This window comes from Tamandua tetradactyla, chromosome 9, assembly GCF_023851605.1.
Source record: "Tamandua tetradactyla isolate mTamTet1 chromosome 9, mTamTet1.pri, whole genome shotgun sequence".
Classification (NCBI taxonomy): Eukaryota; Metazoa; Chordata; class Mammalia; order Pilosa; family Myrmecophagidae; genus Tamandua; species Tamandua tetradactyla.
In genome coordinates this window covers 20,254,243-20,268,153 of record NC_135335.1, presented here as the reverse complement: position 1 = coordinate 20,268,153, position 13,911 = coordinate 20,254,243, and the positions used below count along the sequence as shown (strand labels likewise).

Below are 13,911 nucleotides of genomic sequence, written 5' to 3'. Positions count from 1 at the left end.
CCAGAGAGAAAGCATAAAAACATGGTTTCCAAAGTCAGTTCCCTTTATTAAATGTTTTTTTTTCACAGACCAGAAATACAAAATAAATGTAGAAATATGCCCCAGTTAGGAGCTACAGGCCTAACCTCACGCGACCCCTGCTGCAGCAACTTGAACAGGATAAGCAGCAGCGAGTATCCCTAAGGCTGAGGAGCTGGACCCCACATTGCCCTGCCTCCCACCCAGTGTCTTCCCAAATTATAAAGAGCCAACCTTATGAGGGAGCAGAGTAAGACGCCTCCCCTGCTGCCCCAGTGAAGTGCGTCCAACCAGGAGAGCTTGTGCAGATGGCACAGAACTCCAAGGACTACATTTCCTGTCAGGAGAAAACTGGTACTAAAGCAGGGATGGGAGACTGGTGGTGCGACAGGACAAGCAGAGAAAGAGAATGTTCCTCCTCTTTAGTCATCGGATCCTGACACCGAGTCTTCTGAGCTGGGGGGAGTACTGGCTAGTTCCTCTTCTTCAGAATCCTGAAAATCAAAGGCCTCTTAGGGGGAAGGGTACTGAGTCCTGGCTGCCCTCCCAGCCACTTCTCAGTAGCGAAGGGCCCCCAATCCACCTTCCATCCGCCTTCAGAACCTCAGAATTCCACTCATTCACTCAACCTCCTTTACGCTTACAGACCAACCACAACACCTGGCCCAGGAACATCCCCCCGGATGCCGCTCACCACACACTCCCACACACCTCACTCCGCCTCCTCTTCTTTTTGCTTTTGTTCTCTCCTGAAGAGCTTTCGTCACTTGACACAAACTCTTTACTCTTAAAGCTTTCACTTAGCTGCTTGGATGAAGACTTAGACGATGAGCTCCTAGAGGGCATGGATTTTTTTTCCATCTTTACCTTTACTTTCTTCTTCTTTTTTGACTTGTCCCTGTATTAGCAAGAGGGGAAAAAAGGGGTCGGCCTTCAGGCTCCTTCCCATCATCGCCTAGGCCAAACCTCTCCTGGTCTTAAGAGGGCCCTTTCCCAATCCAGGCAATGTTGCCCAATTCACACGACATAAACTGTCAGCCATGTTAGTCCAAAGTGTCCCAGGGAGAGAATCCTAAATGAATACACCAGAAGAAATGGGTCACAGCTTGAAGCAGTTCCACCTGCAAAACTTATCATCTTGAACAAATACATGCACATTTTGCATTATGTTCCATTATAATTAAAACAAACAAACAAAAATGTTCCTTTACACCTTCAAATAAAATCGACCATCCAGGGAAATAGTCCATGTTTATCCGGTGGCTTCAGCAACCCCCGAGAGCACATTAACCTTGCTTGGGAAGCTGCCCACCCCCAGCTTTGAGAAGTACTGCCAGTCAAATATCTGTAACATCTCCACTTTCAACTCTGACCTGCAGAAATCTCTGCCAAAAAAAAAAACAGATGCCATTTTGTTCCAGAGACTCACCTCTTAGAAGACTCGCCCCGGCCCCCTTCATAGTCTTTCATGGCTTTTTCATATTCCCTCCTGGCATCCTCAGCCTTGCGATCCCACTCCTGTCACTCACACACACACACACATGTGAGAGGGTAGAACAGAGAATGAGACCTCTTCCCCCATGGAGGCAAAACATCCTCTACAGAAATTTTCCACCAATGGCCCAAGTGTGCCCCCTGTCCCAATTACAAGACCCTCACCCCACCCCACCCCAATAAAGCCCTTCTCGCCAGCCCTGTAAACCCTCCCCTGTCTCTGCTACCTCTTTCTTCTCCTTGGACATTCCCTTCCAGATCTCGCCCGCCTTCTTGGAAAGATCGGTGATGCTGATGCCGGGGTGGTCTGACTTGATCTTCTCCCGGCTGGCGTTGAGCCACAGCATGTAGGCGGACATGGGCCTCTTGGGCGCATTGGGGTCTTTGCCTTTTTTCGCCTACACGAGGGAGGATCCAAATGCCTCCAGACATCCACTTCCCAGACACTCCCCGCCCCCCCCATTCTCCCACAGCTATTACTTAGATTACCTACTTGGGTTTAAAAAAAAAAAAAAGGGGGACCAAAGAATAGCAGGCCACAAAGAGCTTCCCGAGGGTGGGCAACAGCACGGCTTCTCCCCTCAGCATTCCAGTGCCTAGCTCCGTAGGGGCCCCCTTTTCTCTGGGCCTGACCCCTGATTCACATGGCCCAGGAGCTAAACTTTACCTCAAGGGCAAGGACCAGAGAGAAAAACTTCCAAGAAGATAACCCTCAATGCCCTAATCACTGGCTACACAAAAGCAGCCCCAGGATGGCCGATCGGCAAGTTCTGTTGGCGGCAGATGGGAAGTGGAGAATGGCTCCCCTCACACCCTCCCGTCTAGAGCCAAGTCTGCACCTCCACAGGCTTCTTGCGACTCTTGCGATCCCTGGCCATTTTGGCCTTCTTGAGCTGTTTCCGCTTCTTCTCCTCCCGGTCACTGTCGCCCTCGTTACTGGAGGAGCTGGCAGAGGCGTTGCTGTCGAATCTGCCAAAAAGAGCGGGACTCAGATTCAGGAAGGGAAGGCAGCACCCTGCAGCCTCAGGACAGGAGGAACACAAATCCAAAGACCCCTGCCTAGAAGAGAGGGAGAAAGACCGCAGGGCAGCCTCTACCACCGATCGCCAGCCCTGCCTCCTCCCCTTTGCTGAGGGGGCTTCAGCCATCTTCTCCCCAGTCCTAGCCATGGTAACTGGTTATTCGCTCAATATGTTAAAAACCAAACAAGCCAATGGGCTCTAGCTGCTTTCCTTAGTCATCGCCTAACCCGGTCCCTTCTCCATCCCACACTCCCAGACAGAAACGTCGCCTCATACTCGTCCAGCACGTCAGCACTTCCTTGTGGTTAATCATCTTCATCTACCCTCTAGCCTTTGCTGATGAAGGCTGAACTCTGTTGCTACCAGAAGTGGGAAAGGCCAGCCTCAGTTCCACCCACGTAGTTAACACCTGCCCAAATACAGACAGAACTCCTCAAAAGATGATGCTTACACCTGTGGGTGCTGCAAAGTCCTCAAGGAACTTTCATAAGCTTCTGCTCACTCACCTTCCTAAGGATGGGGCAAGCAGTGCTAGGAGACATCAGTATTTCTGCAGCCCAAATATTCATTCCCAATACTTGTGGATTAATACAGTCTCAATTTTCTGTTGAAACTGCCTCTCCCATACTCAGAAGGGGCTCACCCCAACTGCAGGCTCTAAAGGCCCTGCACACCCTGTTATCTCAGGCTCAGGAAAGGGTATGTGACCACACTGCTCACTACCATTGCTCTGAGAGAAGGGGCACACTGGATGCTAAACCAGTAAGACTAAGCCTGCCCACAGCTGCTGGAGTCCACTTGCGACTGCATGAGGCAAGCTGCCTAGAAATAAGGAAGCCAAAAAGCAAGAAATACAAACAGATTCCCCACAACTTTTGAAGGCCAGGTCCAGTAGTGCCTGATACAAGTTATATCCCTGCACTCTCTAGTTACGTGAACTTATAAAATTCTCTCTTACACTTAAGCAAGTTCGAGTTGTATTTCTGACACTAACAATCAAGAGTCTTGGCAAAAAAAAGCATGGAGGGACTTACTGTCATTTTACAGATGATGAAGCTGAGCCTTCATGATTTACCCAAAGCCACCCAGTTGACTCCCATTCCAATCTCTCCCCACTGTGCTGTGCTAGCTTCAAAATGCGCCTTGCACGTACAAGGGCCCTGACTATTTTTGAAGCACCTCTCAAGTGACCTTGCTGGACACTCCTTTTCTGCCCTGGGTCAGTGGCTAATGCTGGGACAAGAGAAATGCCCACAAATCTTCTCGACTCTTAAGCTTACAGGCCACCATCTCACCCCCACAAGGCGCAACCAAAACCTACTCCTCTGCCACGTCTTCTTCCTCTTCACCTGGGTTGAATGACTCATCTGAAAGAGAGTAAGGGCTGCATCAGCTCTGTCCTGGTGGAAACCCCGCCCCCTCACCCAGACTCCCAGCTCTGGCCCAGGGTGAGCCCAGGTCTGGCTCAGGGAGAGCAGTCTGACTGCCCCCTGCCCTCCACACTGCCCACCAGTTTCTTCTCCTGAGTCGTCACTGCTATCATTGGCATTCTCTTCCCGGATCTTGCCCTCCTCCTTCATTCGCTCCAGGTAGGCATCGTGCTGGTCTTCGTCCGAGTCGGCATATTCATCGTAGCTGGGGTTCATGCCCTAACCAGGAAGAGCTGGGCGTGAGGGTCCAATTCGCCCTCTGCCCAGAACCGCTGCACCCTCGACAACACGCCCCCGTGCCTGTGAGTAAGATCAGAAAAGCAGCTCCCAAAAAACCCTGGGGCTGGATTATCCACACACAGCCAACATGCAGGGCCTGCGCCCCAGCACTTCCTGCCAGCTGGGTTAGTCCAAGCTCCTCCCTCTCCCAGCCCCACCAGGAGCTCCTGATGGGCTACAAAAACTGATCTAAGACCATGCTAAGGAAACCTGCACCAGGAAGGGGAAGGGGTCACACGCACCTCTTTTTTCTATAAAGGCAAGAAGAAAAGAAAGAGTAAAAAAGAAGCCAGAAAAACCCCTGTCCCTTTCTTTCCCATATAGAGAGGACAGGGGAAGAGGCTCATCCTTTCCACACACAGAGACGTACCTCTTTTAATCCCCGGTTTTTGATGTTGAGCTTCTTTGCGTTGACAAAATCAAACAGCTTCCCATACTCCTCCCTGCGGGGAGAGACACACCACGTTACCAGACAGTTCACCCCAGAGCAGGGGTGAACTAAATGATATCCTGGTACCCATGGGCCAGAGGAGACAATAGGTTCTGGACTCTTGACCACATTATCCAACCCTATTTTTTGGGGAGGTCAGGGACCCCCAAAAGTAACAGCAGCAAAGAAGAGTCAGACAATAGTCCTGAAAGAAACCTGTGCAGCTCTGGAATTCTGGGGAAAAAAGAAGAGAAGTATATCTAATTACCAAATAATGATGGAGGAGAGAGTGTTCTTATCTTTTTACTGGTGTGTATTTCATACCTCATAGGCTGCTTGTGAGGATTAAATTTGAAGATGTTTGTAAAACCTTTAATCCACAGTGAAGAAGCCAACGCTCAATAAAAATTAGCTACTGTGTTCTCAGACACGAAGCTCATTCCAGGAAAGAAAGAGATAACGTTTCCACCAGGGAGAGGAGTGGAAGAGAAGAGCGAGGATTGAACAAGTATAGCTTTGTAATACGGAAGACATTTTTTTTTTTAAGTACAGAAAGAAAATAACGAGAAGCTTCCACAGACTGAGCAACCTGGGGAGAGGATCAAATCCCACCAAAGCAGAAGAAAACCGCAACTCAAAGCTTAAGAAGTCAGAAATGGGTCACAGGTCTGAGGGAAGCCCCAGGCCGTGCGAGACTTCGTAGCAAGGCTGAATCAGGGCCAGGATGCCCCGAAGTGGCTGGCGAAGGCGCTCACCTCTCAATGCTGCTGAAGGTATACTGAGTGCCCTGCTTGGTCTCAATTTCAAAGTCGAAGGAGCGGGTGGTGGTGGTACCACGGGCAAAGTTGACGAAGGAGATCTCATCGAAGCGGATGTGCACGGGGGGCTTGTGCACGTAGATGAAGCCCCGCTCCAGTGGGTACAGCAGACCTGAGCTGGCCTTGTAAGAGCAGGTGATGCACTGGGCTCCCGAGTGCCTGGTGGAGGGGACAGGGAGCCTACTCAGTGCCAACCTCACCAGCAGGGTGGCACAGAGTCAAAGGGCACACCTGGCAGTGGCAACCCATGCGGCCAGGCCCTCAACTGAGCAAGTCTCACGAAGCTGCTCTGTCGGGAGGTGACTGATACCAAGCATGACCACAAGGATGCAACCAGGTCTCTCTAAGAGCTGCATCCCCACCCCAGGAAGGGTTCACCAAGGAGACACAGCATTTCCCATGCCCAGGCCTGCACCCTCACCCTTGGAAGTTGCCTGGGACAGTGATCTTGCGGTTCACCAAGGCCTTCATGACACGGCTGACCATCTCGTAGAGGGATCCTGACATGTTCTTGGTGAGCCGCCCCTCAAAACGCTTTTCCACCTCCTCCCTACAGACACAGAGAGCAGAGGTCAAGAACACAACAGCCGCCTTTTTCGGGCATGCCTCGTCTCCTGCCTGGACCGCGGTGGGAAACTAGTCCAGGGAAACACTCACTCGTTCATGTTGAGAGTCAAGGAGATGTCCTCATCTTTGGAGAAGAGCAGGATCAGGAAGTGGTAACGGGTCTGGCCCTGCTTGATGGGGGGATCTAGGCTGATCTGGTTAAGGAAGACAGGACGAGGGTAAGCAACAATCGATGCGCCCCAAGTTCTTGCTGATTAATCAATGTAAAACCCTGAATGCTGGCGAGGTCAATCCACCAAAGGCTCAGGCAAAAACCAGGACCATCCACCCTTAGCGGTTTCTGCATACCACAAAGAACATCTGGCGCTGGTCCTTGTGAGGCAGCAAGAAGAGACGCAGTACTGTGGTGTAGGGGATCTTATAGTCAAAGGTCTTGCCGTGCAGGTGCAGAAAGGTGGGGTAGATCCGAATGTCGTAACGGCCACGGGGAGTCAGACACTGCAGCTCCCGGAAGATGCAGATGGCGTCTCCGGTGGCCTGGATCACGTCTGCCTTAGACAGCACATTCTGGGCAAAGGCCTGCAAAGGCACACCCTGGTATAGGCTGAGCCCCAAATCTTAGGGTTCGTTCATATGAAACTTAATCCCACAAAGGATAGGTCAAGCCTACTTAAAATTAGGCCTAAGAGTCACCCCCAAGAGAACCTCTTTTGTTGCTCAGATGTGGCCTCTCTCTCCAGCCAACTCAACAAGCAAACTCACCACCCTCCCCGTCTACGTGGGACATGACTCCCAGGGGTGTGGACCTTCCTGGCAACGTAGGACAGAAATCCTAGAATGAGCTGAGACTCAGCATCAAGGGATTGAAAAAAACCCTAGAATGAGCTGAGACTCAGCATCAAGGGATTGAGAAAAAACCTAGAATGAGCTGAGACTCAGCATCAAGGTATCGAGAAAACTTTCTTGCCCAAAAGTGGGGAAGAGTGAAATGAGACAAAGTGGCAACGGCTAAGAGATTCCAAACAGAGTCGAGAGAATATCTTGGAGATTATTCCTACACATTAAATAGATATCACCTTATTATCAAGATGTAATGGAGAGGCTGGAAGGAACTGCCTTAAAACGTAGAGCTGTGCTCTGTAGCCGTGTTTCTTGATGATGATTGTATAATGATACAGCTTTCACAATGTGACTGTGTGATTGTGAAAACTTTGTGTCTGATGCTCCTTTTGTCTACCTTATCAACAGACGAATAAAATATATGGAATAAAAATAAATAATAGAGGGGACAAATGTTAAAATAAATTTAGGTTGAAATGCTAGTGATCAATGAAAGGGAGGAGTAAGGGGTATGGTATGGATGAATTTTTTTCTGTTGTCTTTTTATTGCTTTTTCTGAATCGATGTAAATGTTCTAAGAAATGATCATGATGATGAATATGCAACCATGTGATAATATTGTGAATTACTGATTATATGTGTAGAACGGAATAATCTTAAATTAAGAATGTTTGCGTTTGTTTGTTATATTTTTTTTAAAAACTAAAAAAAAGCACACCCTGGTCATCAGGCAAGCTCCTGTCCCCAGGTCAGCCCAAGTCTGCTCACTACCATCTGCTCCCAAGGCAAGTGGGGGCGGCCTCACCTCAACGGGGTCCACGCCATCCTCCTGAGTGGGAGGCACGTAGAAGCGCACCTCCATGAGCGAGACCTCTGCATCGTCGTTCTGGTGGAATTCCAGTGTCACCTCGTTCTTGCCCGTGGTGCACTGGGACACATTGCTGAGGGGTATCTCGAAGACAGGCTGGTCGCCGATGTCAAAGGAAAGCAGCTGCCCTATAGGGAAGGCATTATTAAGCCACATGCTCCTCCCCTGAACAAAGAGCATTTCCACCAGACCGTAAGTTCCGTGAGGAAGGGGAACTGGGGTTATTTTGTGCACACTGGCGATATCCATAAAATGCAGGATGAATGCATGGACTGACCAGAAATCGGAGACAGTGGCACAGGACAGAGAGCAAAACGAGTCAAAGACCAAAACCCTTCATCCTACCTTCTCCTATAAACCAGTCTCTCCTAAAACTCACCGCCAAACTTCACCGTCCCCCAGTTCCAGCCCTTCACACAGAGGTCCTTCTCCATTAGCTCAAGGCGATAGTGAGTTTTGAAGAAATCAGAGAGTTTCTCAAACTCCTGTGGATAGAGGAGAAAGAGAACCTCAACACAGCCTTGAATAGGCTAGGGTTACGTATTCACAAGAGACTGTCCCGGTACCCCCTGTGTCAAAAATCCATGCTAACTTAATCTCAGCTGTAAAGTAGTTTAAAGAGATTGTATACAGGGAATGGATCGCAGGCTAGAGGAAGAGTAAAGTAATGAACTGACATTCCTGTTTATGAGACTTAATAGTACTAGCTTCTTAAACTTTGTATAGGTGTTACTTTAAAGGAAGTGGCAATTAAGATAAAGAAAGTCTTCCAATCTGAAGCAACTCCAAGTGGAAAAATAAAACAAAAGCATCAAGCCAAGCTTCTCAACCTGGATTAAGAAAACAGGTAGAAATCATCTAAATAAAAACAGCAGGAAATCTTAAAGAAACTCACCAGACTTGAACAGCATAACAGAACCCTGACTGTTCCACGGCCTCAATGGCCCAGCTCTAATAAGCTCAAAATAGCAATACTATCGGAAAGTCCCTACTCTCTCTAAAAGTTCAAAAATATACAAGATAACACAAAAAAGGAGGCTATTTGCATTAGGACATCTCACCGATTCTCGGAAGCCATCGTATTTGTAGACGTGGCCGTTCTTTGTGAGCAGTTTAAGTCCATGGCCTAGAGCTACACGACGCCAGATGCCTTCCGTCAGCTCCCCAGCCTGGATATTGTCCACTTTGCCCGTCTTGCTGTTCTTGAAGATAATGCCTTGGCGGCTCAACCTCAGCCGGCCATCGTTCTGTCGGGAAAACAGGCCCAGAGAGGTGGAGATGGTACACACTGGGTGCCATGCATGGTCCCACCCAATGCCCTTTATCGATGCAGGAGCAACACCAGAAGTCGTCAGGGCCAGTGAGAACAGACAAATAGGAAGAATGGATCTCATCTCCACTCTGGCACCCAAAGCCCTGTGGGTCCTTAACTGCCTCATCTCTAACAGCGGGATTTGGAACCGAACAACCTATAAAATCCTTTCTAACCCTGAGATCCAAGGAGTCCCTCTCAGTGTCGTTCCTCGTTGGAGAAGCACCAGACACACATAATATTTTGAATCCTCCTCTTCCATACTAACCACATTATCAAAGCAAGCCCTTGTTAAAGCACAAACTCTCTACCCCACTTCCAACCGTATTAAAAGTTCAAGCCTTTCTCACCATTGAGCCTTTCACCTCCTGATAGATGTCGTTGAATTCCAGGGTCTCTGCCATGCTGATCTGGCCCGCTGGCCTGGGCACGAAGCCCTAGGCTGCACAAGGGGGAGCCAAAAAAAAACTGGGAGCTGAGTCCCAACTCCTCGGTGCGCGTCCAGTTGTTCCGCAAGTTGGGAACCTAAATTCAAAAGGACAGACCAGCACGAAAGACATCACTGTGCTCGGGGCTGGGCCGAGGTGGCACCCGCGACTGGCCCTGGGACGTCTCAGGATCTCCCCTGCCTGGGAAGCTTCAGGCAGCCTCTGCGGGGTAAAGGAGCCAGGCCCGGCCCGAGAACCGAGGCCCGAAGGAGCGCTTCCACCCCAACCCGACCCTAGCTCGAAGCGCTCCCCTGGGCGCCATGGCAACGAGCAGCGGAACTCCAGGGCTTGCCAGGACCCCACACCTTGCCCGGGCCCCCAACCCAGCTCAGGCTGCAGAGTTTCCCTCCCCGAGCGACCCGCGCGGCGCGGCCCCAGACCCGCGTCTCCCCCTCCCCCCAAAATGGATTCGCCCACTGCCCGCGGATTCGAATACGGAACGGTCCATCTCGAGCGTGCCGCGGGGGAGCTGAGCCCGCCTCCCTGGGGGACGGGGACGCCGGCCACCTACCTCCTCGGGCGGCCACCTCACGAGGGCCCCGGCACGGGCGGTGGGCGCGCTGGGGGGCGCAGGGGGAGGGGGAAACGGGGATGGGAACCTGGGGGCTGGAAGAGGGACGCAGGGGAAGCTTTCCCGCGTGCGCGGCCCCGCGTCCCGCCACCGGAAGTCGCGCTTAGACCATAGAGAGGACGAGCGGGCTAGAGAAGCGCGAGCCCGGACCGCCTGTGAGGCGGTCCCATAGAGTGTCAGCCGCTCTGGAGGACCCGAGGGAGTCGTTTGGGGGCTGAAGTCCGCTTACCCCGGGGGGGTGGCAGGGGAATGGAATCTGACTCCAGGAGGGAAGTGCTTCTTTAGGAAGTTACAGCCCCTTCTTCAGGGGAGGACTGGATTCTAAAGGGAAATTGTATAGTTTTGTTTTATCAAGACTTTGCACGTATGCGTGTGTCCGTGCTGCGGTGTTGCACGTCCTTCCACTGCACGAGAGTGGTTGCTTTGGAGCGGAGAGGAGTCTCTGGAACCTGAAGGAAAAGATTTAAAGAGCTGTGGCGAGAAACGACCCCTCCCACTGGCTGCACAGAGAATGCGGGCGTTGGTGTTGTGACCATATGGCTCTCTGGCTGTATCCCCGGTCCAGTAGGGCTGGATTCTTTTTGAAATTTCACTGTCTGCTCCCAAAAGCCGCACTCAAAACGGCAATTGATAGGCCCCCCCGGAAGAGGCTGGCAATCGGCGGTGTCAAGTTCCAGCGCTGGTGTCACATGCACCGTAGAGCCGGAAAGGATTTGAAATCCCATCAGCCTGGGATCGCGGAAACCGAGCCGCACCGTGCGTCTTACAAAACCAGGGAAGGCCAGACCGAGAAGAAATGTTGCTCTAATCCAACTCCTTCTGCAGATGAGAAAAGTGGGACCTTCAGGGGACTTGCCCAGGATCTCAATGAGAAACCTGGAGGCCAGAACCCAGGTCTTCTTGAATCGCGATTACTCCACATTCAGAATAGCTGATGAAGTGTCTTATATGAAGACATTAGGGTAGAATATTTAAACCCAAGATTTCCCTGACAATCTGACTTCAGTTACACCAGCTTGCTGTGATAAAGGACAACAGAAATACACCATGGCCCCCTGATCTCATGGCTTCAATCTCTGGGAAATGGCTGTTGCAACACAACCTAGCAACATAAGTTCATTGAATTCAATCAACACGTACTGAAGACTTATTATTAACCCAACACACTTCCAGGCTTTGAGAAACCAGTGAACAAGATGAAAACAGCCCCAGCTGTCAAGGGGCACGTAATCTAACAAATGATCCAAATAACTAAACCGATAGTTTTTTTAAAAAAAAAATGTGATAACTGCTTTACTGCAGGTAGAGTTTCAGCCACTGTCAACTGAGGTTAGAAATATGTGACTCTCTACTCACCCCCTCCCAGGGAAATATGCAATAAACCCCTCCCCCTAACCCATGCTGTTGGGGGAGGGGAGTGGGTATGGCTGCTGAATTGGGTGGTTTTAGGCGTACACTCAGAAATGAAGGGGTTGCTCCATTCAGGCAGGGTGTTAGGTGGCTGGAGGATAGGGCATAGTAAGAGACTTGGGAGAGCATGAAGCAGCTGCTGAGCTAGGACAAAGATGCAGCGTAAGAGAGCAGAACAGAGATGGTAGACAGAGTGCAGATAAAGCACGAATCCCAGAGGGACCTAACCAGCTGCATCCCAGGCAATCAGGAGCCCAGGATTAGAGACCCCACCCCTGCCGTGACATCACAGGGGAGTGGGGTGGAGACAAACAAAAAGGGGGTCTCCCCCGCCCTGGCCCTGGGCTCTTGGCAGCCTAGAACGTCAAGTGCAGAGAGAGCCTGGACCCTGAGCTAGAGTTGCCTAGCTTAAAGGAACGGGGTCCCTGCTCCCCGCACCCCTCTAAGCTGCACCATCCCCCCCACCCCTCATCTCCAGGCCTCCATCTCTGTCTCCCTGGGCTGAGGACCTCTCCCTCTTGAGGCTGCTGTTAGGCCCCCTCTGGGTGGCCCCTGGGCATTCTCACCATGAACTGCATCTCAGACTTCTTCACCTATGAAACCACCAAGTCGGTGGTTGTGAAGAGCTGGACCATTGGGATCATCAATCGGGCGGTTCAGCTTCTGATCATCTCCTACTTTGTGGGGTGAGTCTGTGGCCCTTTCGGTCCTAGGAGGGGAGGGTCGCCTGGTCTCGCCCCCTTCACCCCGCACCATGCCATGATCCAGCCTGCTGGCCTCTCCTCTTGTGGAGCAGTGCCTTCAGTGGAACTGTCCTAAAGGACCAGCCCCGGCTGTCCACACCCAGGGACTGGTCCCCAGCCGAGTTTGTTTGTTTTTTCCCCAGTAAATGCTCCAGAGTTGGAGAGCAATTCCAAGACATACCCTCTGAGGTATGGGGTCCTTACCCTGGCACTGCCCCCACCAGGAGAGGTCTCAGGTGCTCCATCTCCTGTTCCTCATCCCCCCCACACCCACCCCAGGAAATAGGCGGACCCCACCTTCTACTGCTCTCAGTCAACTCTTTGGGGTCTCAAAAGACAAGGGAGCCTGGGAAGGGGGATGGGAAGCCACAGAAACAAAGGACATAGTGACAGGTTGATCAGGTTGGTGATGGGGTGGGAAGGAGGGTCAGCCGAGAGGATTTATTTTAGAATGAGGGATTCCCCTTCTGGCCCCGGGGAGATGGGAGAGAGCTTGGAAAGGGGAGAAGCCCTTGCTCTTGGGCAAATTACACTGAGGAAAGAGTTACTGAAGAGTTTTTCTTCTGAAAAAAAAGTCTGGGGACCCCCTCCCCCACTCAAGAATCCAGAGACGCTCCCCTTTGTCAGAAAGCACAAATTTCCCTGCTTATACCCAAATTTGTGCTACATACCCCATCCTGGGATTTGCTTAAGAGCCAGTAAGGTCTCAAAACTCCCACTAAAGTCCCTCTAGACCCCCACTTCTTGGAGGCACCCCACCACCACCACACGCGTGCACACACACACACACACAAATAGCCATGGAGCAGACAATGATCAGGAGAGAAAACACAGGTTCTTTTCTTCTTGTGATCGTTTCCATAAACTGGTGGGCACCAGGGAATACAAGCAGAACCGTTGATGGTTTTCTTTGTGCAGGTCTCTACTCTCATGCTTTTCCTCGAGACAATGGGTGTGTGTGTGTGTGTGTGTGTGTGTGTGTGTGTGTGTGTGCATGTGTGTAAGAGACATGGAGTCGTGACATGAGTTAGTTCAGGCAGTCAAAGAAGACATTCTGTGTGCACATGAGCCGGGGCAAGTGTGAGGATGTGGGCAGAAAAGTGTGTCTTAAGCGATTTTTTGCTCCATGTGCTTGTGAGAGCCAGTGGGCTTTGATTATGTGGGTGTTATAGGCGAGGCTGTACATCAGGAGCGCCTCGAGTATGTTAGAGAAGAGAGTCGAGCTTTCAGAAAGAAGTAAAAGGCCTTGAGGTTCCCTCCCAACTTTGAGTTTTTTGAAATAAAATGTTTGCAAATGTTGCATGTCTCCACCTCCAGGGCTTGGCTCAGAGTTGGTTTTTGAATGTTCCATGTTCACGTGTGTATTCGATGCTGTGATTGTTTATAATCACAGATGGTATGTTGGTCTCAGTGAATGCAAAAGCTGCCTCGGCACATTCCAGCCTCGCCTGGCTCCGTTGGTCCCAGGAGGGACATTGATGGATGGAGGACACAGACAGCTGGCTCCTGGACCAGCAGCCCCTTCTGCCCCCACCGCCCTTGTGTCTCTTATCACAATCCCATGCTCAGGGCTGGAGCCCAGCCTGCCCCCGAGCAGGAAAGGCTCTTTGGCATTTTGATA

At 51.1% G+C, this 13,911-nt stretch overlaps 2 protein-coding genes across 4 annotated transcripts in view; one reads left to right on the top strand and one right to left on the bottom strand.

Annotated features, from left to right (window-relative positions):
• The window catches only part of P2RX3 (purinergic receptor P2X 3), a 42,547-nt gene that overhangs the window by 2,197 nt on the left and 26,439 nt on the right, over nucleotides 1–13,911 (top strand). Inside the window, exons 1-2 of one of the 3 annotated variants that reach the window (XM_077116238.1) lie at nucleotides 10,201–11,439; nucleotides 12,026–12,233. In XM_077116238.1, the coding sequence (XP_076972353.1) occupies nucleotides 12,115–12,233 (119 nt within the window). In that variant the 5' untranslated portion in view covers nucleotides 10,201–11,439; nucleotides 12,026–12,114. Of the gene's footprint in view, nucleotides 1–10,200; nucleotides 11,440–12,025; nucleotides 12,234–13,911 lie in introns of those variants that run through there. The other 2 variants (XM_077116237.1, XM_077116239.1) reach the window with 2 other exon arrangements.
• On the bottom strand, nucleotides 26–10,225 carry SSRP1 (structure specific recognition protein 1). The gene is made up of 17 exons (XM_077116236.1): nucleotides 10,078–10,225; nucleotides 9,429–9,603; nucleotides 8,828–9,013; nucleotides 8,146–8,251; nucleotides 7,704–7,894; nucleotides 6,407–6,637; nucleotides 6,149–6,252; nucleotides 5,913–6,041; nucleotides 5,429–5,650; nucleotides 4,614–4,686; nucleotides 4,045–4,183; nucleotides 3,856–3,901; nucleotides 2,352–2,481; nucleotides 1,740–1,910; nucleotides 1,448–1,536; nucleotides 730–916; nucleotides 26–512 (listed from the first exon to the last, which is right to left on the bottom strand). Exons 2-17 carry the CDS (start codon nucleotides 9,480–9,482, stop codon nucleotides 441–443), a joined length of 2,130 nt encoding a protein of 709 aa, XP_076972351.1. The 5' UTR covers nucleotides 9,483–9,603; nucleotides 10,078–10,225; the 3' UTR covers nucleotides 26–440.

Bases quoted from the DNA above. Each gene is read 5' to 3' on its own strand.
- SSRP1 (XM_077116236.1), bottom strand. From the start codon at position 9,482: ATGGCAGAGACCCTGGAATTCAACGACATCTATCAGGAGGTGAAAGGC. The intron at 6,253-6,406 runs GTATGCAGAAAC...TTCCTTAACCAG, and splicing joins AGCGCCAGATGTTCTTTGTG to ATCAGCCTAGATCCCCCCAT. The intron at 3,902-4,044 runs GTGGGCAGTGTG...ACTCTCTTTCAG, and splicing joins CGACTCAGGAGAAGAAACTG to ATGAGTCATTCAACCCAGGT.